The sequence below is a fragment of the Camelina sativa genome, chromosome 16 (assembly GCF_030686135.1).
Source record: "Camelina sativa cultivar CO46 ecotype springtype chromosome 16, ASM3068613v1".
In the NCBI taxonomy this organism is placed as follows: Eukaryota; Viridiplantae; Streptophyta; class Magnoliopsida; order Brassicales; family Brassicaceae; genus Camelina; species Camelina sativa.
The window spans coordinates 8,447,765-8,474,881 of record NC_141895.1 but is presented as its reverse complement, the minus strand read 5'-3'; the positions used below and the strand labels follow the sequence as shown (position 1 = coordinate 8,474,881).

At 37.9% G+C, this 27,117-nt stretch overlaps 3 protein-coding genes and 3 pseudogenes across 3 annotated transcripts; 4 read left to right on the top strand and 2 right to left on the bottom strand.

Annotated features, from left to right (window-relative positions):
* Window positions 1-885: 885 nt before the first annotated feature.
* Window positions 886-2,414, bottom strand: LOC147925301 (uncharacterized). The gene is made up of 2 exons (XM_087489777.1): window positions 1,561-2,414; window positions 886-1,470 (listed from the first exon to the last, which is right to left on the bottom strand). Exons 1-2 carry the CDS (start codon window positions 2,386-2,388, stop codon window positions 1,051-1,053), a joined length of 1,248 nt encoding a protein of 415 aa, XP_087345903.1. The 5' UTR covers window positions 2,389-2,414; the 3' UTR covers window positions 886-1,050.
* Window positions 2,415-6,104: 3,690 nt separating this feature from the next.
* Window positions 6,105-7,328, top strand: LOC104753512 (putative F-box protein At1g58090 pseudogene; annotated as a pseudogene).
* A 4,589-nt stretch (window positions 7,329-11,917) lies between these two features.
* Window positions 11,918-12,885, top strand: LOC147925300 (uncharacterized; annotated as a pseudogene).
* Window positions 12,886-19,836: 6,951 nt separating this feature from the next.
* LOC104753511 (putative F-box protein At1g58090 pseudogene) lies at window positions 19,837-20,369 on the top strand (annotated as a pseudogene).
* A 941-nt stretch (window positions 20,370-21,310) lies between these two features.
* On the top strand, window positions 21,311-21,799 carry LOC147925299 (uncharacterized protein At3g60930, chloroplastic-like). Its single transcript, XM_087492567.1, has one exon. It carries the CDS (start codon window positions 21,311-21,313, stop codon window positions 21,797-21,799), a length of 489 nt encoding a protein of 162 aa, XP_087348693.1.
* A 2,929-nt stretch (window positions 21,800-24,728) lies between these two features.
* Window positions 24,729-25,277, bottom strand: LOC147925298 (uncharacterized). Its single transcript, XM_087492566.1, has one exon. The coding sequence runs from the start codon at window positions 25,275-25,277 to the stop codon at window positions 24,729-24,731; it is 549 nt and encodes a 182-aa protein (XP_087348692.1).
* Between the last annotated feature and the right edge of the window lie 1,840 nt (window positions 25,278-27,117).

Below are 27,117 nucleotides of genomic sequence, written 5' to 3'. Positions count from 1 at the left end.
GTGATTACCGTTAATGAAGACCGGTGCATAAATTCTATCCAAATCTACAGCCCAACTTTTTCCTGTCTTTCCATGAGATGTCAGTTCACCTTTGGCATACTCTAACAAAAAGTGATTCCAAGTGTGGGTTCGTCCTGCCGATCTAAACTTATTGTAGTCGGCCTTGACGTGCTCGCTAAACTGACAATTCATGAAACCTACATGATCCAACTCTAGGCGGCCTAAAGATGTATGCTCCCGAAAAATATACATCATTGCATCCATTTCCTGTAAATATTTAAAGACTCAGGTTTGTCTTACTTTAAGAATATAAAATATAATATTTAAAAAGATTGACACGTACCTCGTTTCCAAGCCATTTGAAGCCCATCATGACTCGGTTAAACAATTCTTGATCAAGTAAAGTTTTGAATGCTTCTGTAAACGTAAAACAATTGTAAGATTACAAAAAAAAAATGATAAATCATAACATGTATATAAAAATATTTGAATCATGTACTCGAGATGCCTACTCCACTCTTCGAAACCATTCCATAGATCATCAGAAACTAAAGTCAACACCGCATCCGGTTCATCTTTACCCGCGTCTTTGGGACTAAGTGTAGGATCAAATCCGGTCACAACAGACTTTTGAGATAAGTGTCCTACTGTGTTCTTTAGATAGTCTTGTGTATCTACATTGAGGTCTATCAACAGATTATCTAAATCAAACAGTTCAACCTGTCAAAAAAAAAATTATGAAAGGCTTTAGTTAAAGTTACAACACATAAGTTACAACACATAATTTATGTTTACAACATACACATACAAACAAGGATACAACAAAAAGGAAAGACCACACAACATATTACAATCGAACAAGGCATTGAGCTACTTCTTACGTACCGAATTTTTGGGCTTCACTCGTGATGGACTAGGATCCACTTCTGCTGGCTTAGGATCCACTTCTGCTGGTCTGGATATCAAGGCCTTGATATCTGATACATCTTTCTCCATTGTTAGCAATCGTTCCCCAAAGGTCTCTGTGAAGCTCTTGAAAGAAGAGTCAATTCACTCCTTAAAGAACCGCTTCATATCATCTCCACATGAACAATGTGAAATTGATGCTCTCTGAGATAGCATCATTCTTTTCCGTGTCTCTGCTCCATGGTCAACTTGCTTCTTCCTCTTCTTCAAGCTAGACACTTCTGGAATATTAGCTTGCTTCTCACCACTCTCCTCTCCAACCGAAACTTCATTGTCCCCTCCAACAGTCTGAGATTGTTCCACACCAACATCCTCAATGTTATCATCTTCCACACCATATCCTTCGCCACTCTCCCAAATATGATCTCCAAAATCATAGCCAGATCTGATCAAAGCTTCCAAGTTGTCCACTTCACAATCTTTAATTTCATCACCCCTCAAATATTCAATGGACTCCAATACATCAAAGTTTCCAGTGGAGGAAATGCATGGATAAACAACATCCTGACAAAACAATAACAAAGAAACCAATTAAAAAAAAAACTCAACGTACTCGAATTTAAACTTAAAAGAAAAAAGAAGAAGTCAACTGACCTTGTTTCCAATTGATTTCTCTACAAGGAGGAGCTCATCATATGATACTTTAGCAGCACCTTTCCAATTAGAGATTCGGCTAAATGTAATCTCTGTGTCAATCTTCTCTCTCATAAGTTGTCCAATGAGAGGAATGGCTTCCATAACCCAAACTTGAAGAGCATATGAGAAACCATTGAGGATGTAACTAATGGGGTTCTTCAGTTTCTTTCTTGCTTCCACTATAGAGCTAACTAAATAGTCAAAAGCTACAAGACCCCAAGGATAAGTCCTAACCTTCTCTAGATCCATGACCAGCTTGATGTATGAATGTGGTATAGCTTTCTTCTCATCCTTAGCCACTACCAACCCAGCAATCACACAAACATACACAAACCGAATTCTATCTTCTTTTTTTCTCCACGATGGAGCTGCTTCAAGGTGGGTCTTCATCAAGTTTTGAATGGTAATGATACCACCTCTCTTCAACAATTTGCTCCAAAACCCATTATCATCTGTCCAACTCTCTGAATCATGACTGAAATCGGCATTGTACTTAAGACCAGTAACTGCATGGAATTCTTGCATTGAGAATCTAAGCGGCTTCTTACCAAACACAAACCACAACTCATGTCTTCTCTTAGTCACCATCTGCCTACACATGATGATGTGTATCAACCGAGCTGAGTACCCAAGACCATTCTCATACAATGCAAATACAGATGCGAAAACTGGATCACCCTTCACAATCTCATACTCTTCTGGTAATGCCTTCTTGATTTTGTGTAAGATTGACATTCGGCAAGTGTTATTTATCTGCCCAACTTGTGGCTCGCTTCCATCTTCCATAAGCCGTTTAGGGTACTTCTTTTCCATTCCTGCCGAAAAAAGTAAAAAATGAATTAGTATAAATTAGCCAAAACTGAAATAAATCAACAAAGATATGAGACTTCAATTTTACAAAACAAAAAAAACAGATTACTAAAAGTATGATTTAAGAACAAGAAAACTATGACTAATCATTTAGCTGCTAACAGAAACTTGAAAAAAAAAACAAAAAAACAAACGAGATACGACTTTTATAACCAAACTAGATACGACTTGTATATAAAAAAAAACTGTACTTTTGGCTCTTACTTGTTTCAGAATCTGATGGTGCTTTTGTTGAGGACATTGACATTTGCGACTTATGATCCAATTCAGCTTTCACCCATGGTCAGTCTCTGACAAATATAATTGACTGCAAAGAGAATATAAAGCGGGTCATGATTGATATAGACAGGTTTCCTGAACTAAAAAGAGCAAAAAAAGAAATCGAGTTTTTAAAAAATTACATAAACTGTAAAGTGGTGACATCATTTGAGAATATTGCATTCAATAAATCCATATGATTAATGCAAACTTTCTCAAACACAGCTAAAATCAAGAGATGTATGCAAACTTTTTCACTAATGATGATAAAAACAAAACAACGTTACAATCTGTTGCTGCTACAAGTGTGGATACGCTTCAATCAACAACGTAATCGCTCATATCTACGCTCATATCACCCTAAACAAACAAACTAAGAAAACCAAAAAACGAAGAACTCATATGAAAAAGAGATTTATGCAAACTTTTTCACTAACCTTATTGTTCAAAAAAAGTTCACAACTGTTTCGATCATCACTCTTGTTCTTGTTAACTACCTTTATCGATCTTGTTTCATCAACCCTGGTACACAATTTTTCCTTTAAAGTCGATAGAATACAAAAAATAATAATCAACATGCAAAAAAATCAAGAATTATGTGATAAAGATGCAAAACGGATCTAAACTTATATTTACACAAATCTGGGTTGAAATCAAGTTATAAAGTTTACATAATCTCAAGAAACTAATACATCAAAATAATAAACATGCAAAAAAATAAAGAATTCTACATACCCAATTCATCAAGAGATGAATCGATGGTGAAGATGGAGATATGGTGAAGACGGAGAGAAGGTGAGCTGAAGAGACGGTGAGAGACGATGGTGAGAACCAGACAACGGAGAGAGACGGTGGACGGCGAAAGAAGGAGATATGGTGAAGACGAAGAGACGGTGAGATGGAGAGACGGTGAGAGACGATGGTGAGAACCAGATGATGGAGAGAGACGGTGGACGGCGAAAGAAGGTTTAGTTTCGATTAAAATCTTTTTCCCCTTTCCAAATTTTTTTGTATTCTCAATTGTAAGGTTATCGAGACCCAATAAAATCAAATAAGGTCCACTCGATTTCAAAATAAGACCCAACAAAAGCAAATAGTTTGTTCAAACTGTTTTCTTAATTTCAGTTAATAAAAATCAACAAATTAAATCTGAAAATATAATTGAGGGTATTATTGGCTTTTTTTTAATCCTAAAACCTATTTGACCAAAATTTTAAAATAAAGTGTAGATGGCCAAATTTTTAGAAAAAGATCCTTTATTTATAACTTTCCCTTAAACTTACATGGATTACAACCATCATATACACATTTTTTTTTTAATTACTAAGAGGTTCCGGGCCTAGGTCCATACATCCCCTTAGACCAGGGACCAGAGCATTTTATATGGTCCCCTCCCAAGCGTTGTACCTCGAACATTTTATATACACATTATTAAACAAAGAGAACCTAACCATACTTGTTTTCTCTTAAAAAAACAGGATACACTCTCAATCAAAGCTTAATACACTAGGAACTATTCCGTCAAAATCAATGTTCCACTTAATATACAATCCCAAAATTTTAAAGTCACAAACAATACAAAACAGAGGATTTGTTCATGAAAATATAAGTCACTGAAAGAGAAAGAGAACCGGAAAACATTTGATCGATCATTCGTTGCCTTTTTCTATAGGATTTTAATTTTCATGAAATTGTGAATATTGACATGTTTGGCAAAATTAGAGATGAATTGTATTAATTATTATAATTTTATTGGTAAACACATTTTAATTGATGTGTCAACTCCTCGTTCAACTAAAAAGTTGATGTGTCAACACATGAGAGAAACTCTTTGTTCTTTTATTGTACTGATTACACTACAAGACAATAATTATTAAGGCTCCTACTGGTAGTCATTAGAAGAATTAAAAAAAAAAAGAATAAAAATAACAATGCGGAATGGAATAAACAGTTTTTGGGGAATGAAAAGAAAATCTGCAAAGAAGGAACAAAATAGTAAATGGTAACCAAACAATAAAAATGTTTTTCAAATATATTAAATAGTAAATAAATTTAAATTTCAATGATAATACTAATATTATTTTTAATGTATATATAATAAATTTTACATTTGATTTTAAAATAAAAAATTTTAAATTAAATTTTACTATTCACACAGTTTTCAAATAGAGCCTTAAGATTAGTTTAATATTTTTTCTGTCAATACATTATGAAAATATGAAAGTTTTTATATTATAAAATTGAAATTTATTAATAAACGTATATTTAATTTATTTTGAAATTAAAAATGAACTTCAATATTTGTTCTTTTTTTTTGTTTCATTTGTTCCTCATCAATTTTGGGGAGGAACATTTTTGTTTTATTGTTCCTTATTTTTTGAAGAATATAGGAATGTAGGAAAAAAATATTACTTTCAAATGGTAAATAAAGAATGTGATATTTCTCCTCGTTCCTTTTCTAAATTTTGGTCACCAATTGAAGCCAAAGAAAAAATGTATGTTGTATTTTTTTTTTTTGTTCATTTTAATATGTTTTGGTTAATATTTAAATTCTATAATTTTAGATGGATTGTATTTTTTGTGTGTGGTACCGGTTATGATTGGTGTAACATCTCTCGTTAACTCATTTGATATCCGACTAAAATATTTTGTGTATTTTAGTAGAACAACCCGTAAAAACTATATAATCATATTTAAGTAAACTCTAACCCGCTCCATAACATGATCCACAATAATTTTTTAAAATTTTAGCAAATTAAAATCTAAAATATTTAATTTTTGGAAACTAATTTCCTTTTAGAATTATTTTAAATATGTTTTCTGGATATAACAAATAATAATTTCAAATTTTGATATTTATTCAAATAGCAAGATTTTAATTATGTAAATCTCACAAATAAAAGGTTACTTAAAGAAAATATACTTCTCAATTAATAACAGGGGATGTCACGATTTTTTTTATTGGCTGAAAACGGATGCTTATATAATAAGATTTCTTCCCTTCCTTCGTTTACAAAAGAAAACCCTAATAATGGTTGCGAGAAAGCTTCCACTAAGACCTTCTCCATTGGGGGTTCATAGCTGAGTTCTTAGAGTTTTGGTTCCAAAAAATTAATCAGAATTGAAAATAAAATGTAAGATCTCCCTTTATATAAGAGACTGAAACTTGATTTAAGGGGTGCTACGTGTCGGCGTATCGTTGGGTGAGAGAAAAATATTAAAGGAGACATTTTTTTTTGTAGAATCGATTTTTTCTTTTTTACTCTCTCTCTCTCATAGAGCTTCAAAAGTTGACTACACGCTTCCAACAACTAGGCCTTCATTTGTCAGAAACTATGCTCAAGATTCGAATTTGCTAAAATTTTAAAAAATTATGATTTGTTCCAATAATCTTGATTTGTTCCAATAATCTTGCTCCAATAATCTTGCTCCAATAATCTTGATTTGTTCCAATAATCTTAATACTGATTTGTTCCAATAATCTTGCTCTAATGGCGCAGGGACAGCTTCCATCAGAGCTGGAAGAAGAGATACTCGTACGAGTTCCACCTCTATCTCTCGTTCGCTTCAGATCCGTTTGCAAAGGATGGAACACTCTTTTCAACGAGAAGAGATTCGTCGAAAGAAACTTTTCTTGCGGTCGCCCAGAAATCTTGTTAAAGACACATTCCCATCTTTATTCGATAAGCGTCGATCTCAACAAGGACGATCCGACTATAAAAATTAGTGATTTATGTTTCGATTTAAGCGGTCGCCGTTATGATCTCGAGGGGACCTGCGATGGTTATTATGGAGCCGTGGTTCGAAACCCGTTATTCAATCAGACTGAATGGATTGACCCGGATGATGAGTATCCACGTAGCAGCAGTCAGAGCATGGGTTACGATGGTAGTAGCACCGAAAAGAGTTACGAGTATATGAAGACTAGGACTCAGAGGTTTGATGAAGTTATTACGAAATTTGCAGTCTTCAAATTTGCAACCATTGCGTGGAAAGTTACTTATCGTACCACTCCACGTTTACTCGATGAATGTAATTGCACGGTCTCCCTGAATGGAAATTTATCCTGGACAGCTTATACTAGTAAAAGTTATTTCATCGGAATGTTCGATTTTTCGAAAGAGGTAGTCCAGACCTTTTGTATTCTACCGTTTAAGGGGACACATAGTAATTTCCATACTCGTGGCCTCGCGATTTATAAGGGAGATCGGCTTTCTGTGTTACAACAATGCATAGGAGGAAGAGAGGTTAAGATTTGGGTGACAGATAAGAAAATTGGCAATGGGGATGATGTGGTGTGGATTAATTTCATGACTATCTCAATACCTAAGTTTCCCATGGTTTGCAACAACATTTCTTCAAGTTACTTCGTCGATAATAATGTCTATGGAAAGACCTTCGTTACGTGTTTTCTTCGCCAGAAACCTAAACAAGCTTGGGTCTATATCGTGAGGGGAGATTTGTGCAAAAAAATTAAGATAGATGAAGTGGCATATATGCAGTTAAAATCCTGTGTCTATGTTCCAAGTTTAATCACCATTTCTAGAGAGACTTTGGCTGAAGGTACTGAACCAAGTAGAAATGTTTTACATGTTTGATTTACATTGTTGCTTTCTTGTTTTATTTAATTATTTACCTTCATGTAGTTTGCTTTGTTATGAATCAATTTTCTTCTCTTTTGGAGCCTTTCTCATTGGTTTGAAAGGATACTATATATACAATTATTAATATTATATATCATATCTATAATTAAGTGACGTCTGTCCTAAAAAAGTTGAACTCAAGATAGAACCACAATTTGTTTGGCCTGATTCTGTTAATTAATATAGGATTTTTCTTAAAATCTGGTTTTGAGCCTGGGAAGATATACAAATTCGTTTCTCTGTCAGTGATTCCTGTTTATGTAGTATAGCTTACAGAGAAGAAGGTAATAAAATCCCCAAAGCTGAGATCCAGAGAGCTTAAAGAGAAGAAGAGAACACCAACAGGTTGTGTGTAGAAAACATTGAAGACTCTTACGACTTACGAGTGCAATGACATATAGTGGTTGTGCTTACCGCATGTTTAGGGACAAGGTGGTCCACGCTTTCAGCAGGGATGCGAGGGAGTTCTGTAGGACACAAGCTTTTCAATCAATTCATGCAACACATACATACTACATCGATTTCAGGGGAAATTTTAATTCCGTGTAGTTTGGATTCATGCATATGTCTACTGCACTTGTGTACTTCGTGGCTCCAAAGTTGAACAAATGTAAGATAAAATGGCTTCTCCTTGCACCTCACACGACATTTTTTAGGCGTAGACTAGAAAAAATTTATAACAGTAGCATACAGAAACGAAGCAGTTATGAGGAGAAATACACAGCTTCTAAAAAAGAAAAAGAACCAAATAACACTGATAGAAAGAAAAAGATATATTCATTTTTTTTTTTAAGATATATTAACTAGTCATGTAGACGACATGTGATAGGCTAGTCATATCTTGCGAACACAAAAGTAAAAGTTACCTCAAAACCAGACTCTTTCCCTAGAATCTGATCAGGTGCATCAAACGTACTATCGCAAGAGACCATTGGCCACGTCAGCTATGCTCGAGTCTTTCAGAAGCTGCGGAATCAAGTGAAGGGTTTGCTGTTAAGCTGATGGAAGGAGCTTAAAAGGAGTTGTTAGATTCATTTGTGGTTTATGCTTAATCTGTTTGTAAATCTTTCTTGCGATGTGTTTGAGGTCCCTTGCGATATGCTTGGGAGGTGATCTATGTTGATCGGCTTCAGCTTCTAGACTCCCACATACTTTTTTGGGATTAAGTCACATGTATCATATGTAAGGGCAACCCCATTGGGGGATATATTTTAGGGCCTCTTAAAATTGTTTATTAATATATTTTGTAATTTGAGTAGATTAAGAACTTAGTGATTGTTAATTAAAATTTTACCCCCCAATGGTGGGTTCTTATTTTGATTCTCTTAATTTAATTTTTTTTGAAAATAAAAAATAAATAAATTAGAATATGAAATTATTGCATTTTGAGATATATGTTTATAAAATTATTGCATTTCATAAAAATTTAAACGTAGGAAACATTAAAACATAATAAAAGAGAATCCATAAAAAGAGTAAATGCTTAATGGTATCCTCCAAATTTTGCCCACTTCACTTGGCTCCTTGTCTTATGTATCTTCCAAAGCCAACACGCACCTACAAGAAAGTGACATGTCAAAACAGATGGAACAATGTCGGAACCATAAGAAAAATAAAACATGCGAAGTATCAGAGTAAGAGAAACATATCTTTCTCTACCAATAGATCAGCTTTCCAACCCCAATGGCTTCAAGGTCTGAATCTGAACAACATTCAAGGAATGGCTTCAAGGCTTCTCATCTGTCGGATACTGACGTCGGACCAACTAAAACATATATACAATTACAAATCAATCAAAGACTCATCCGACAAAGTCAAGCAGAAGGAGTGAGTCGGCTTTGTGTTGAAATTGTCCATTCAAGGGAGGAGGAGATCTCTAAAAGCCGGAAATACGATAAAGTGGAGATGGCTACCAGTCACGATTACTATGAAGTGAAGGCGGTAGGGAAAAGACAAGTGGGAGAAGACGAGGAAGAAGGGGAAGAAAACGATGAAGACAACGAAATGAGGTTTGATTGTTTTGATGACCCAGATGGAGCAAGTTCAGGGGATGAAGAGTATAGTGTGCTTAATGATAATGAAGTTGGGCAAATTAAGGATGACGAAGAGGCAATTGTGGAAACAACAAAAGCAAAAACAGTTTTTTCGTTTCCTAAAAGTAATTGTAGTTTTCGCAGTCTGTTTGAGGAATCAATGAAATTGATATCGCGGTTGGGGACACATATGAGTCAAGAAAAGCTTTGTGTGTTAGATTGAAGATATTAAGTGTCGTCCAAAAGTTTGACTTCTATGTGCCTCAATCAAGACCTACTTTGTATATTGTGAAATGTTGGGTTTGTGGCTGTCGGTAGAGGGTGAGAGCTTCAAGATTGGTGATTCTTCAATTTTCCATATTCGGATTTATGACAGGCAACACAATTTTCCATATTCGGATTTATACATCTCTCTCAAATCACACACTTACCTTTGGATTTTTTCATCACTAACCCAGATTCTTTCGACTCAACATTCGTCTTTAGCGTCCTGCCACTCACCGGTTTTTTCTCGCCGATTCTAACCCTAGCATAAACACCACACCCTCCATTAGATATTTCAACAAGATTTAACAAACTGCATTAATCATATATACTCGCCCCTTACTCAATTTCGTCACAACGCGGCTGATTTCCCCTTCACGATAATCTCCCAACGAAACCCAACCAAATTTGTACTGAAATCTATTATGTATTTTAACCACCCACCGAGATCTCCGTCTGAATCCCCGGCGATATCACCTCCACAATCGCTTCACCAAGTCGACACCACACAAATGGATTTGATTAAACTTTCCCTAGGGTTTCAAGATTACATAAGGGTTTCACGATTTCAAATTTTTTGATAGAATCCAATTTTTTAAAATCAAAATGGCATATACCCGCAGTTAAACAGATAACCAAATGGTTAAACGACTTTTACCAACTAATTAGTACTCCCTCCGTATTGATTTAATTGTCGTTCTAGGTTTGTTTTCATGTTTTAAAATACTTGTCGTTCACACTTATCAATGTAAGTTTTGTAAAAGAATCTCAGTTATAGCCTCATGTCTAAGACAATCTCTAGAATTACTTTTTAAATTAATGTTGTTTATAAGGTTAAAATAGTCAACTTACTTGTTTTCTTAATCTACTCAAAACAACCTAGAACGTCAATTAAATAAATACAGAGGGAGTACTACTTTAGTAAGAAAAAAAAACTGATCTAATCTAGTAACGATTTATGTACTAGTCTAGTAATTCTTTCAAATTTTAATTTTAAAATGATTATCAACCTGCTCAAACTGGTTTTATAATTGTTTTAGGAACAAGAATACACAAATAAAAGAAACAAACTATGATATTATACTTAAATCAAAAGTATATAAGAAAACAATAATTTTTTTTTTAACCATCATCTCAATTTATATACTCATTACAAATAATCAGAGATTTAAGAAAGTCAGATTTTAAAGAACTCATAAATTAAAGAAATCTTTTTTAAGCTATCGATAATTCATTTGCTTTTACAAACTCTGGAACTAGCTATAATAGATATTGAGAAACAAAAGTATTTATCTCAAAATCACAAGTAGCTCAAAAACGAAAAAAAAAAATCAGAATACACGAAATATCATACATTATATTACACGAAGATTTGAATAAAAAGCAAACAAAAACCTACACTGTAATATTATTAAAACGATTTTTTCATAGGTATATTTACCACATTATTTTTGCCAAGATGGTGATCACTTATATATTTTATCTATTTACCTATTACCAAAATATTTTAATGTTTTTTCCTCTCATAATTGTCTATGTAGAATGATAAATTAGATATCTATAAATCTAGAAATATCTTTTTAAAAAATAAAAGGTAAAAAAAAGGAAGAATAGAAAAAAAAATCAACAAAGTATACAAAACAACATATTAAAAAGGTCCATGTTTAAAATACTGTTTTAAAAGGTCCACTACAAGAACACACGGTTTTCCGACTACGATCAGCGACTAAATTCGTAGTTGTTAAATTTAGCGACTACTTACCCACTAATTGGCGACTAATTTATGACTATTCTTATATAGTCGTTTATTAGTCGCTTATTTGGGACAAAATAAATTAGTCGCCAAAGTAGTTGCTAAATGGCGACTAAAACACGACGAAACAAGAATAGTCGTACATGTAGCGACTATTTTGCGACATTTCTGCTGAGTCGCAAACGTTTGTCGCTAAATAGTCGCTAAATTAGCGACTATTTGGGTAGTTGCTTGTGTAGTCGTATATTTGGCGACTATTTAGCAACAATATGGCATGTCACCAAATTATGTCATAAAATAGTCGCTAAATGTTGGTTTAAAACACGTTTTTGGCATTCTGAAGTAGGTGTACCTGTATTTGGCGACTACGTGATATAATCACCTTTTAGTTGCTAAATATGCCTATATAAAACTGAGATCTCCAATCGTTTTTCTCACTCACAGAAACACAAAGCAACACAAATAAAAAAAAGAGATCATAGAGATTTATAATAATGTCAGGAAGTTACAATTATAGTAATTTCCGAGAGTGGATGTACAAGAGGATCGATGAGGTGACGGGAAATTTTACATAAGAGTTCAGAGCCGGGATGGAGTAGTTCATGCAATTTGCAAATAGCCAGCCTTTTGCACAAGAAAATGGAGGTAAGTTTTTTTGCCCTTGTAGTAGGTGCAAAACCGAGAAGCGTTTTTTAGGGACTAGAATTTGGAATCATCTTTTTAGTTATGGGTTTATGCCAGATTATTATATTTGGTATAAGCATGGGAAAGAAATAAATATGGATATAGGAACGAGTACTGTTGATCCGACATTTATTAGTGGGAGTGAGGAAGTGGGTAATGTAGTAGAAGATAGATATGTGGATATGGTGACTGATGCATTTCCTTCTAATGTGGGTTTTGATGATAACTATCAATGGGATGGGGGTTATAAGAGTGTAAAAGAACCAGTACTTAACCATTCAAAAAATTCTATGACTTGTTAGAAGGTGCAAAAATCCAATATATGATGGTTGTCGTGAAGGTCATTCACAATTATCTTTAGCTGCTAGAGTTATGCAAAATAAGGCAGACTATAATATGAGTGAAAAGTTAGTGGATTCAGTATGTGAAATGTTGAGTGATTATTTACTAGAAGGAAACCGGCTACAGGTTCTCATTACGAGACAGAGAAATTGATGCGCAATTTAGGACTCCCATATCATACAATTGATGTTTGTATAAACAATTGTATGTTATTCTGGAAAAATGACAAAAAGGAAGAAAAATGTTTGTTTTGTGATGCACCAAGATGGAAGCCTAAGAATGACCGACGTAGAACCAAAGTACCATATAGTCGTATGTGGTACTTACCTATTGGTGATAGACTGAAGAGAATGTATCAGAGTCACAAGATTGCAGCAGCAATGCGATGGCATGCCGAGCACCAAGCAAAGGTGGGAGAAATGAGTCATCCGTCTGATGCAGCGGATTGGAAGTATTTTCAAGAACAAAATCCTCAATTTGCTGAAGAACCCCGTAACGTATATTTGAGATTGTGTACTGATGGGTTCAATCCATTTGGGATGTCTCGTCACCATTCATTATGGCCAGTGATATTGACGTCATATAATCTACCCCCTGGTATGTGTATGGATATTGAGTACTTGTTTCTTACAATTCTGAATTCTGGTCAAAACCATCCGCGAGCTAGTCTTGATGTATTTATCCAACCTGGTAAATTGTCTTGTCCAGTTTGCATGGATGATATAAAGTCCTTTTATCTACCTAATGGAAGGAATACATGTTGGTTTGATTGTCATCGGAGATTTCTTCCTCCTGATCATCCTTTGAGGAGAAATAAAAAAGACTTCCTGAAGGAAAAAGACGCTACAAGAGAGTATCCACCAGAGTCCTTGACCGGTGAGCAAGTTTATTCTGAGAGGTTGAATTCTGTAAATCCACCAAGAACCAAGGACGTCGGTGGAAATGGTCATGAAAGGAAGATGCATGGATATGGAAAGCCCCATAACTGGCACAAGCAGAGCATTTTATGGTCGCTACCGTACTGGAAGGATCTTAATCTCCGACATAATATTGATGTGATGCATACAGAGAAGAATTTTTTGGACAACATCATGTACACTCTTATGCGTGTGAAAGGTAAATCAAAATATTCCGTCATGTCAAGGTTGGATATAGCAAAGTTCTGTTCTCGGCCACACTTACATCTTGATAGTAGGGGTAAAGCACCTTTCCCGCCCTATACATTGACAAACGAAGCCAGAACAAGCTTATTAGAATGTGTGAAATACTCGGTTAAATACCCAGATGGCTATTCAGCAGACTTAGCTAGTTTTGTTGAAATGGAAAATGGAAAGTTTTCATGCATGAAGAGCCATGACTGCCATGTTTTCATGGAGCGGTTACTTCCATTTATCTTTGCAGAACTCCTTGACCGGAATGTCCACCTTGCGTTATCAGGTAAATTAAATAATTATGAAAGTTCTATATATATATGAAGTGAGTAAAGGTTATTTCCTTTATAAATGTGATGAAGTTTGAATAAATATATAATATTGTAGGGGTTGGAGCATTTTTCCGGGACTTATGCTCGAGAACTTTGCTAACAAGTCGACTACAAATTCTAAAACAGAACATTGTTTTAATCCTTTGCAATTTGGAAAAGATATTTCCACCATCCTTTTTTGATGTGATGGAGCACCTTCCTATACATCTTCCCAACGAAGCTGAATTGGGAGGCCTTGTCTAATATAGGTGGATGTCTCCTTTTGAAAGGTTTTTCAAAAAATTGAAAGGAAAAGCAAAGAACAAAATATATGCGGCAGGATCAATTGTTGAATCATATATCAATGACGAGATTTCTTATTTCTCTGAGCACTACTTTGCTGCAAACATACAAACAAAATTAAAGTGAGCAATTAAGAGTAAATATTTTTAATGTGATATTTAATTTAATATTATAATAATTACTTTTTAATTATTTGGTCAGATTAACAAGATTTGATGAAGGAGAATGAAATATGGCTTTTAGGTGATGACAATATTATAATAATTACTTTTTAATTATTTGGTCCCAGTGGAGAAATGAATGAAATATAGCTTTTAGGTGATGACTATCGTTGCGCACACGCATATGTTTTACAGAATTGTGACTATTTTCAACCAATTGAGAGGTATATAATTAGTTACATTTTAAGATATCTAAGTCCACTATATTTTCTCATATACATTTGTGGTGATCTTATCTTTCTATATAGTATGTTCGAGGATTATATTTCGGCAAAATATCCAGGACTTACCGAGAGAGAACTCTCCGCGAAAAGAGCTGACGAATATCATTCATGGATTAAAGAATATGTATGTTAAACCATTTTTCGTGATATACATATTGTACTTATTGTTATATTTAACATAACGGGAAGACTTATATATATGCAGGTTAGTTATTGGAACGCCTCAAATCCATTTCCTACTCGGGTTCAAGAGATTGTGCATGGACCTTTGAACCAGGCTAAAACATGGACAATATATTTTACAAGAGGTTATTTGTTTCATACAGAGAACCACGGTGCTGGACGAAAGACATGTAATTATGGGGTTTCGGTTAAAGGTGAAAATTATGCGGATGCATCTGACGCTGCAGATTTCTACGGGACATAAACTGATAGCATAGAACTTGAGTATGAGGGAATGCTTGGGTTGAAAATCACACTATTTAAGTGCAAGTGGTATGACCCTGTAATTGGTAGAGGCACAAGGAGAAGTAATGGTTGCGTTGTAGACGTTCTTTCATCCAGAAAGTACAATAAAAACGAACCATTTATTCTAGGTATGTATATAAATGCTCCAATCCTCAATATATTGTCATTATCACATTTATATATAATATGTGTAACTTTTACACGTTGATTGCAAAACAGCATCTCAAGCCTCACAGGTTTGTTATATTTCGTACCCATACATAAAGAAACCGAAGCATTTTTGGCTGAATGTTCTAAAAGTGAATCCGAGGGGAAACATTTCTAGAGAACTGACTCTTTTGCAAACAGAAAATGATGATGCTGTAATGATGACTACAATTGAAGAAGTCATAGTAGACAATTTGGAAATGAGAGACCCAATAAACATTGACTACGATGTTGCAGACGCGGAACCTGAAGATGAATTTATGTGTAATTTATCGTCTTCGGATGATAATAAGAAGACGACGAAGAACCCTAAAGATTATGTTGGTGCTTTAAGATATGTTTAATAAATTATGTACTTTAATAAACGTAATTGTTTTTTTTCCTACTTTTTAATAAAAATTAAAAATACTTGTGTTTTAAGAATAATTATGTACTTGAAATTATTTTCGTTGCAATACATATTGAATCATAACATTTTAAGTGATAAAAAAAACAAATAAAAATTTACAATTGGGGGTACTCGAATCCGGTCACTATATGTTTAGTAACCATACATAACCATCTGATCCATCTCCTCTTTTGTGATTATAAACAAAACGTGTTGTTTATAATGTGTAAATCATTTGTTATATTTTGGACAAAGAAATTTGGGCCAAAAATCAACGCAGGCCCAAAAACTATTCTTCTCTTCGATCGACCTAAACCTCTCTTCGCATTCTCTTCTTCTCTTCGAAACTCAGAGAAACCTAAACCTCTCTTCTTTGATCCATCCGCAGCCAACCTTTCTTCTCTTTGATCCATCACCTTCTTCTCTTTGATCGACCTTCTTTCTTCGATCCATCTTCCTTGTTCTCTTCGATCAACCTTTTTTCTTCGTCTTCGATCCATCTTTCTCAATCCATATTCATCTTTCTTCGTTGATTCATATTCTGTCTCATGGTGTCGAATCCTGCAGTTGAAACCAAAAAGAGAAAGGTTGCACCCAACCTTTCTCAGAGAGTCGGACCCTCTAACCCTAACCCACCCGCAGCCGCCGGTAGAAGAACCAAACCTCTTCCACCTCAGTACACTTTCACGCCGACGGCTCGAATTCCTTTGCTGTTCACGCCCCAAGAGATACCACGAGTTATCCCCCAAAACTTCCGGAACTTCCCACCGCCACAGACACTTTTCCAGAACTCCGTCAATCGAGTTCCTAATCCGCCTATTTCGACACCGGAGGTTCAGTACAACCCTGTGAATGAACCGGAGGATCATCCGCTGTCTCCACCACAGAACTCCCATGATCAATCTCGACAACCATCTTCTCAAGGTAACAATTACAATGCATTTCCTCAACTCGAGGATGACACGATGCAATCTCTAAATGCTCTGCTTACGATGCCTGGCCGTGAGAAGTTTACGACGGTTCTCTCTCCCATACCGTTGTTGAAGACAACTTGGTAATGTTTTTGGCTTTGGTTTGTTTTGATTCTCGTCTGTAGCAATTGGTAATGTTTGTAGCAATTGGTTTGTCATACTTATGGTGTTTGACACACTTAGGGAGAAGACAACTTGGTAATGTTTTTGGCTTAGGGTGTCTTTGATTCTCGTTTTAATTGGTTTGTCTTAGGGTGTCTTTGATTCTCGTTTCAATTGGTTTATTTATCTTAGGGTGTCTTTGATGCAACATGTGTATGTGAAACCATTGAATCTCTTGGACATTGTTAACTGATTTTTTGTTTTTTTGTTTACTTTCTAACTGATCAAACTAACACACATTGTTTACATGTCTGTGTGGAGGTTTGATCGGGACAAAAAAGGCCAACATTTTCGGATTATTACCAAGATTTTTACAAACAAATTCAATGGTCCATATTATACTTGGACTTGTGTGCCTCCGGATAGAAAACAGAGATACTTTATGGAGTTTGCGGTAAGAATAGTCCAATGTAACCTGTTTTCTACTTGTGTTTATTACTTGTTTTCACTGACTTTCACTGACATAATTCCTTCTCTCTTTGTTATGTATAAAACTCACACTTGGGATCCATTGATAACAGGAACCGTTCAAGAAAATTTCAACACCATCTGTAAACGTCGGATGAAGGGCATGGTTAGCAATGCAAGGACGGCTCAAATTAAACCTTCATGGATTAAAGGTACTCTCTGGCAAGAGATGGTTGATAATTGGGATACTGAAGAAGAACAACAAAGGAGTTCAACCTATTCCAAGTGTCGTATGTCTGACCGTAATGGTCTTGGTCCTCACATCCACTTATCAGGCCCTAAGTCGTATAGGGAAATCCGAGATGATCTGGTAATAAGTCATTTCTATTTTGTTAGTTACATTTATCAACATTTCTATCTTTAAACACTTTCATAACAATTCTTGACTTTCTAAGACTGCAGGAACATGAGTTGGGAAGAGATGTCAATATGGGTGAAGTTTTTTTCAAAACACATACAAAGCCGGATGGTTCTTATGTTGATGGCAAGGCAGAGAAAATCCATCAAGCTTATCAGTAGAAGTTGCAAGAGAAGATGGCTGAGCTCGAGGCAGATTCAACTCTTTCAGGTGGTACTTCACACCGTCAAGAGCTCACCAGCGATGAATGTACTGCCATCTTTCTTGAGGTAAAGTAGCATTGCTCTATACTTACTGTTTTTCTTGTTTTGCTCTTTACTTACTGTTTTTCTTGTTTTGCAAACAGTGCACTGAGAAGGATTTACGAGGAACTCCTTATGGTGTTGGAAGCCTCAAAGATACTCTTGGCAAGGGCAATCAACCATCACAGACCGAAGCCTTTCTTACATTGCAAGAGCAACTAAAGGAAGCCCAATGTCAGATTGAAGTTCAGGCGACTCTCAATGCTGAAGCTGCTGCTCGAGAAAAAGAGACTCATCTCCTTGTGGCTAAGCAAAAGAGCGAGATCAAAGAGCTGACTTTGATGGCAAAGTTCATGCGCCACACTAATCCAGCTTTCCTTGAGTTTATAGCCTCTCAATCAGCTGAGGAGGACAATCTTCCATCAACAACTCCATGATCAACTCCAATATGGTTCATATTGTCTCTTAACTCATGAACTAAGCTCTTTCATTTTGTTTGTATGTGTTATAAACTTTTTCCTTCTTATCTTTTGGTTTGATTTCTATTTTGGACTTGTGTATGTTCTGGTTTCAATACAATTATGGTTATGTTATAATGTGTTTTCATTAGATTTTTCATTTCATAAATCAGGATTAAAATCAGGATTACAAAACAATAAAAACCAGTTAATTTCATTATTTTCTAAAACAACGTAGTCGTATATAATCATCATTTAGACGGCAAATAGAAGGTAAATAGTCGCAGAAAAAAATGACTAATTTATGACTAAAGTTTTATTCATGTAAAAACGTCGTAACTTAGTCGCAATTTAGTCACTAAATTTAGCGACTAATATACGACTACTGCAACAATAATCGTTAAATTGTCGGTCAATTGTCGCCAAATTTGGTTACTAAATATTGACAATGCAATGACTATGTAACGACAACGTTATATCGTTGTTGAATAGTCGCTAAATAACGACAATAGGTATCGTATTAGCGACAAAAATTTAACTACAATAGTGATTAGTCGCTAAATAGTCGTTATATTAACATTAATGACTATTTAGCAACTATTACCACAGTGGTCGTTGCCCTGTTTTCTTGTAGTAGAATTATCTATTTATATTTTTTTGTTTTAGTTTTTCATTTTTTTGATAATTATCTTTTAGTTTTAAAAATAAAATATTAGATTACACATGAAAAAATTTCAAATTAATAAAATTGACACATGTGGCGATCACTTGAATACTACCTTTGAAAACCAAGATTTAGATATCAACAAATTTCTTATTTCATTTTCTCCACATGTTTAATAAGTTTTACTCTTTTTAAAAATAAATATATTAACAAATAGAAATTCCAATAGAATTAGGTTGCTAATTTAAAATATACTTTTATGTTTATTGAATATATAAGCAAATTTCTTTAACTTTTTACTTGTGGATAGATTTTTTTTTTTATTGATATATTACAACTTTTCTATTTTTATTTAAAATATCTTTATAAATCATATTGACTCATGTCATGATTTGTTAAGGATTAAAGTTATATAAGTCGTAATGTCGCCGAGAAAGCTTCCATTAGATCTGGAAGAAGAGATACTCGTTCGAGTTCCACCTCGATCTCTCGTTCGTTTCAGATTCGTTTGCAAAGGATGGAATACTCTTTTCAACGATAAGATATTCGCCAACAGAAACTTTGCTTTCGGTCGTCCAGAAATCTTGTTAAAGACACATACCCATATGTATTCGATAAGCGTTTCAAGATTTTTGGGATGATGTATACTCGTCAAAATATTTATCAAATTACTAGGAAAGTTGCAGTCTTCGAATTCGCAACCAATGCGTGGAACGTTACTCATCGTACCACTCCACGTTTTCTCGAAGAAGAGATACTAGTAGATGAATATCACTGTAGGGTCTCCCTAAATGGAAATTTGTACTGGACAGCTTATCCTTATTAAGAAACTGGACATCAGTATTTCATCCGAATGTTCGATTTTTCAAAAGAGGTAGCAAAGACCTTTTGTATTCTACCGTTTAAGGGAAAACATAGTTCTTCCCATACTCGTGGCCTTGCGATTTACAAGGGAGATCGGCTTTCAGTGTTACAACAATGCACAAGAAGAAGAGAGGTTAAGATTTGGGTGACAGAGAAGAAGATTGGCAATGGGGATGATGGAGAGGACGTGGTGTGGATTAAGTTCATGACTATCTCAATACCTCATTTCCCCATGGTTTGCAACAATAGCTCTTCAAGTTACTTCGTCGATGATACTGTCTTTGGAAAAACCTTCGTTACGTGTTTTCTTGGCAAGAAACCTAAACAAGCTTGGGTCTATATTGTGAGGGGAGATCTGTACAAAAAGATTAAGATAGATGAAGTAACACATCAGCAGTTTCAATCCTGTGTCTATGTTCCTAGTTTGATCCCCAAGATTTTCTTGAGAGACTTTCGCTAAAGCTACGGAACCAAGAAGAATTTTTTTACAAGTTTGATTTCTATTGTTTTTTCCTTGTTTTATTTATTTATTTATTTGATCACCATAAGTAGTTTGCTTTGTTATGAATCATCGTTTTTATCTTTTATTCTTTTGGAGTCGTTGTGAGAACTGAAACTGGATTCTCCTCTCGAAATGTTTTGTGGACGAAGGGACTTACTACCGTAGTAGTTCCAAACTGATTTTAGAAGCAGAAAGTTGAGAGAGTAAAAATAAGTATTCTTGTCCCCTAGAAGTTTTTTGGACCACCTATTTATACTAAGCCATTACAATTAATGTCATATCCAATTAAGGCCCGAAGATCTCGCACTCCGTAAGAAATGAGATCTTTGACCAATCCTCCGATCTCCGAGGTGATTCACCCGCCGTTATGCACTATTTCACTTCTCCAATCGAGCATGATGGGCTGGGCTCTTATGTAACTTCGGCCCGTATTGCTTGCTGTTCATGGGCTAAGGCCCATGACCCGAGGTGACTAATGGCGGTACCAACAGTTGGTACAACTACACGTACTATAGTGGATGACTTTTGATCTCCTTCTCGCCTGACTCGGAGGACTTTTGATCTCCTTATCGCTTGTTTCGGGAAAACAAATATACTTCGTATCCCGTGATTTGATCGAGGTAATGATGAGATTTTATCTTTCCCGAACACACATTAGGCCCACCACTCTGCACGGCACCCTATAAGAGAGAGAGAAACATGAACCGGGACTCTTCATTTTCCCAGGTAATCATTGCAACCCTGCGTATAAAGGTAGCCGTCCTCTCTTCTCTCTCATTATTTTCAGAATTAAGTTCTTTGTCGATTTACTCTCCCCGTTCTCTTTTGCTCTCTGTCGTTTGCCGGAAAGTTCTTCATGTTCTTCTTGTCACCTTATCTTTTTCCTTCGTTCTAACATCATGTCTCCCCCAAAATTTTCATCGGGTAAAACCGCGAAACCGCTTATCCCAGGCGCCTTCGGCCCCCATCCACCATCAAATCTCTCAGACACTGATATGGCGGTGGTTAGGGGATCTTGCGGAATCCCCTCGGAGATCGAGATTAGGTTTCCGGAAGCGCATGAATCCCCGGAGAATCCTCCCGTCGGGTACTGTTGTGTGTTCGAGAGTTTCTTATCCGCCTGCGGATTATCTTTCCCGCTTCCCGAGATCATTGTACGGATGATGTTCGAACTGGAGTTCGCTCTCCCTCAAATGTGTCCGAATTTTGTTCAAACTGTTCTTTGTCTTCAGACTCTAGCCGAGGAATACAACTATTCGTTGTCCTTGGCTGACTTTCTCCACGTCTACACCGTGAAGACGGGTCGTACCAAAGGCACCCTCTACGTGAGTCTGCTCTCCGGACTTAAAGTTTTTGACGACCTTCCGGAGAAAGATGAGAAGTGGTGAAAATCGTTTTTCTTCTTCCCCGTTAACGAGCTCACATTCGGGCATCTCACGGGCTTGTTCGTTTTGAAGTGGACTTCAAAAATTGGTAGCGTAGAGTAGTCCGTTTAGAATTAGCTAGCCTTCTCTAACTTTTCGTCTTACCTCTGTTATTCTGGTTTCAGTTCACTTCGAACGCGGCCAGCTTTCTCCCACCTTCACGGAGTTCTTTTCCCGGTTTTGCAGCGAGGGGCAAATTGCTTGGGACTCTTTCTCGTGTGAGCGGATCAGAGAGTCCGGAGTTAGACACAGGAGACGTTCTCTTATTCGATCCTCTCCTCCCCGAATCCTTGATACTGCTTCGATGGGCTACCGCGAAGAAAGAGCCCTTAAGAAAGAGTTCGAAAATGCTGAGAGGGAAGCGAAGAGGCAGATGTCCGCTGCTCTCGCTATGGGAAAAGTCTCCATTCCCGCCAAGAGTACTAACTTGCCAACTCCCGAGGTAAGTGAAACTTATGTTCCTCCCTTGATGCCTTCTGAACCCTCCGTGATTGTCATCGCGGACTCGAGTGACGAGCCTCAGGAGGGAGTGGGTCTCCCGGCTGCGGGAAACGAACAGGTCGAGGGGAGTTTGCAAAAGGCCGAGCTATCAAAGAAGAGAAAGGAGCCGGAGTCTTCTTCTAGTTTGAGCGAGAAGACCCGAGCTCGAATCGGCTCTTCGGGGGAAGAACGGACTCGGAGCATCTCTTCTGGGGAAGAGCGAAGTAAATCTGGCTCGAAAGATGTAGCCCCCCTGTCAGAGAGGAGGTCTAGGGAACCTCCAGTCAAGGAGTCCGGCTCGAAAGATGGGGCTCCTCCGACTGGGAAGTCGTCCAGGGATTCATCCGTAATCAAGGAGTCCGGAGGTTCTTCCTTCAAGACCCCCCCCCCCCGAAAGAGCAGCACCACTTACCTCGCGGTAAGTAGGATTTTAGGAGTAGTAAACTCATATTTGAAAAACACGTTTTTATTTAGTTGGAATAATTTAACCACTTCGTGCTCCTGCCTCCCTAGCGGACTTGATGCGAAACTACACCCGACCTAGAGTTCGTGTCCCCGCTTTTGCTGATATGTCCGAGATCAACCAGGGGAATTTCTTCCGGTTCGCGGATAAAATCGGGGAGGTTAGTGACTAGTTTGATATGCTTACGTGTCTAATTTCTACTTCCTCTGACTAACGAAACCATTTTAACAGGTGATGATCGAGTTCAACAACTTGGTGGCATCTTACGAGGAACAGCTGTTCGCATCCCCGTCCACATTCGAAGTGGCTGCACTTCAACAGAAGGTGACTGACCTCGAAGCCCAAGTAGCGGAGTTTACCCGGTTGGAAGCTATTAACGCTAAGACCGTGGAGAAGGCCGAGCAGATCCGAGCTCGAATGAAGAAAGCTGAGGTCGAGGTGTTGGACCTCGGGATAGCCAATGAATCCCTTCGGGGAAAGCTAAAGAAGGCTGGTGAGCTCTACCTCAAAGCCGCGGAGAACGAGAAAATCGCCAAGAACAGGCCCCATGAGATCGAGATCCGCAACCAGCTTCTGGAGGCCGGTAACAGCTGCAAGATGGAAAAGGCACGGAGGGAAAAGAGGCAATCACTGAGGAAAACTCTCCGCCCACTCATCGAGGAAGTGAAGATACACTTCGAGGAGACGGAGAGGTTGGTTCCTGCCCAGATCCGAGCTGCTGAGATTAGGGCCAACCGGATGCTCATCAAGGAGATCTCTCGGGGGGAAATTCAGGACATCGAGGAGGAGCTCGGGATCCTGCGGGCTGATGAGGAGAAGGCTGATGGTGAAGTCGCGAAGGTAACCATCCGTGACTTTGATCTTTCCGCATTTTCTGAGCTATTGGTGGATTAGCCCGAGCTGCTATGCAAAGAGCCCCCCCCCCCCTGAGCATCACCCTTGATGAATCTGGGACTAACTTCAGACAACTGTCGAACCAGGAACTGGACCTCATTTTGAGCAACACTGCGGAGCTGGACCTTGCCGCGGAGGTGGGAATCGCTGAGGTTAATGTGACTCCTCCCGAAGTAGGTGAAGTTGCTTCGTCTGACCGTGTCCCCGCTTTAGACGAGCAATAGACTGAGTTTGGGGTTGTTTTGGCACGAGTTGCCCCCTTTTGTTTATTTTATTTTCGCCTTGCTAGACTTTGTTCGGGGTTTTTGGTCGGAGTGACAGCCCGGGACTAAAATTATTCTACTTTTAATTTAGCTTACTCGTTATATGTTTTTCGCTTACTAAGTCTTCTATGAAGAGGACCTCGATTTATAACGACTTAGGAAGCTGATTTCAAACAAACATTAGAAAGTACACAATAAGACTCGGATTTTAACTAAAGGTGCTTTCAACTTCAAGGAAAGTACAAAGTGGACTTCGGTTCGCGGAACTTCAATCTCCGATAAAAGTTTACGAAGTGGAACTTCAATCTCCGATAAAATTTTACGAAGTGAGACTCCGATTTTAAGTAAAAAGGTTTACGAAGTGAGACTACGGTTTAAATACTTTTAACGAAGTAGATCTTCGATTTTCGATAATAAAAGGTTTACGAAGTGAGACTTCAGTTTAAATGACTTTAATGAAGTAGAACTTCGATTTTTGATAAAAAAACTTTTATGAAGAGAGACTCTGATTCACTAAAAGTCTATAAAGCGGAACTTCGATCTTCGATAAAATTTTACGAAGTAAGACTTCGGTTTAAGAAAGAGTTACAGAGTGAGACTCCGGTTTTCAAAGAGAGTTTACAAAGTGAGACTTCGGTTCAAATGACTTTAACGAAGTAGAACTTCGATTTTGAAAACGAGATATTTACAACAGGAAGTTTATTTGATATAAATAGCTGGACCCGAAGCGGGTTGCCTACGTACCCTTTCCGGGATCAAGCTAGTTGTAGTTCGATACATACTTGAGACCAAACTAACCATAAAAGCGTTTCAGGTGCAAAGAATACCAGGATCTCGGTATGGGTTTCCCATTTGAATCTTCCAGCCGATAAATGCCATTTCGGATCTCGCTTGTGATCTTGTATGGTCCTTCCCAGATGATTCCTAGTTTTCCCGCATTTTCCTCCTCGGTGTTCTCATAGACCTTCCGAAGCATCATATCGCCAACCGCCAAAGGCCTACCTCGGACTTTGGAGTTGTAGTAACGGGCTACAGCATTTTGGTAGTTTTGCATTCGAACCAAGGCCCAGTCCCATCTCTCATTTATGACATCAAGAGTGTCTTGTAAGAATGCTTCATTTTCCGCAGCCCGAGACGGGTTTAATGTTGTGCGGACTCCGGGAACCTCTATGTCAACTGGGACTACGTTATCAACCCCGTAGACTAAAGAAAAGGGTGTTTTGTTGGTGGCCCGGCGAGGTGTAGTTCGGATTGCCCAAAGTACACCTTGTAATTCGTCCGGCCAACGTCCTTTCCGGGAGTCCAGCCGTTTCTTCAGATTTGCCAGAATAACCTTATTCATGGCTTCAGCTTGCCCATTTCCTTGCGGATGGCAAGGGGTCAACTTGCTAAGTCATATTCCCCATTTCGCACAAAAGTTCTTGAACTACGAGGAGATGAACTGCGGGCCATTATCTGTTACGATCTCGTACAGCACGCTGTATCGATAGATTATACTTTTTAGCACAAACTGTTTAACTTGCTCACTAGTCATAGCTGCATATGCCGCTGCTTCTATCCATTTGGAGAAGTAATCAGTAAGGGCTAACACGTACTGAACTCCTCCCGGACCCCGATGTAAGGGACCAATAATATCCATAAACCACCTCATAAATGGGTAAGGCGTGGACACAGAGGACAGGAGCTCGGTAGGCTGATGAATTGTTGGAGCATGTTTTTGGCATTTCTCGCAGGTTCGGGAATATTCCTCGCAATCAGCGAGCATAGTTGGCCAGAAATAACCCTGTCTCTCAAATTTTAAGGCTAAGGTGCGGCCTCCGGAGTGGTTGCCATTGGGCCCGTCATGAACGGCCCGCATTAACGCTGCGTACTCTTTACCAGCAATGCATGTTAAGTAATGACCAGCGATGCTACGACGCAGGAGTCCTTGAACATAAACGCAATACCGTGCACTGATGATCTTAAGCTTCCTCGCATCCCACTTATCAGCCGGGAGATCGCCTTTCTCAAGATAAGCCCATATCGGAGTCCGCCAATCGTCTGCCCCCCAATTATCAGTGGTTGTATTGCCTGAGGATTGACGTAGAACGACAGGCAGTTTGCGGCTAGGTGAATGAGACTGCTCTAGAGTGCGGACTGTGGTGTCAGTGTTTGTCCCCTCAAGAGGTGAGGGAGTGGCTTTGAGTATCGGATAAAGGAGCGCGAGCTACCTCCTCCGCTTCTCTTTTTCTCATCGCCCTGGTTACGACGCTCAAAACTTCCAAGCGTATGCTCGGATACTCTATAACTTCAACCGGAATGACTCTTGTTACCGTGGGGTCTAAAGTTGAGGCCAGTGAAGCTAAAGCGTCTGCTGCGGAGTTCTCGCTTTGCGGAATCTTTGTAACCTCGAAGTCGTCGAAAGTCGATGCTAACGCCCGAGCCGCAGCCAAGTAAGCTTCCATTCGCCCGTCTTTGGCTTCGTACTCTCCAGAAAACTGGCTTGCAAACAACTGTGAGTCACAGAAATCTCTGAGATGCCTAACGCCAATCCCTATTGCAAGGCGAAGTCCGGCTAGGAATGACTCGTATTCTGTTTCGTTATTGGACACACCAAAATTCAAACGGAACGACTGCTCGATCATTTCGCCTGTAGGTGAACTAAGGAGAACACCGATTCCGGCTCCAGTCCTAGAGGAAGCTCCATCTACGTACAAGCCCCAAGGTCCTTCGACGCTATCCTCGGCCGAACTGGCGAGTGGCAATTCGATGAGAAAATCTGCTAGCACTTGCGCTTTTGCTCAAGTCCGAGTTTGAAACTCAACACGATCGGCATATGCTGCAAAGTTGAAAGATCGGCGACAGTAGCGGCGATCGTTTCCAACCAAATTGACACTTGCCCTTCCAGACCGTTGAAACGATCGGATAAGGTGGTTACTACCCTTTACCCTCAATATTCGAAGCTGCTTGCTAGCTCTCTGATTTCTCTGCCAAATCCTGCAATAATTTTTGTATTGTTTCCAAAGTTACCTGGTTGGAGGATTCATGAGCCATGGTAGCGTTGTATAACGTAGATCTGACAGAGGTCGGAACTATTGAGGGTAAAGGGTAGTAACCACCCTCCTTCTAGCGCCAAATGTGAGAACCGAAACTGGATTCTCCTCTCGAAGTGATTTGTGGACGAAGGTACTTACTACCGTAGT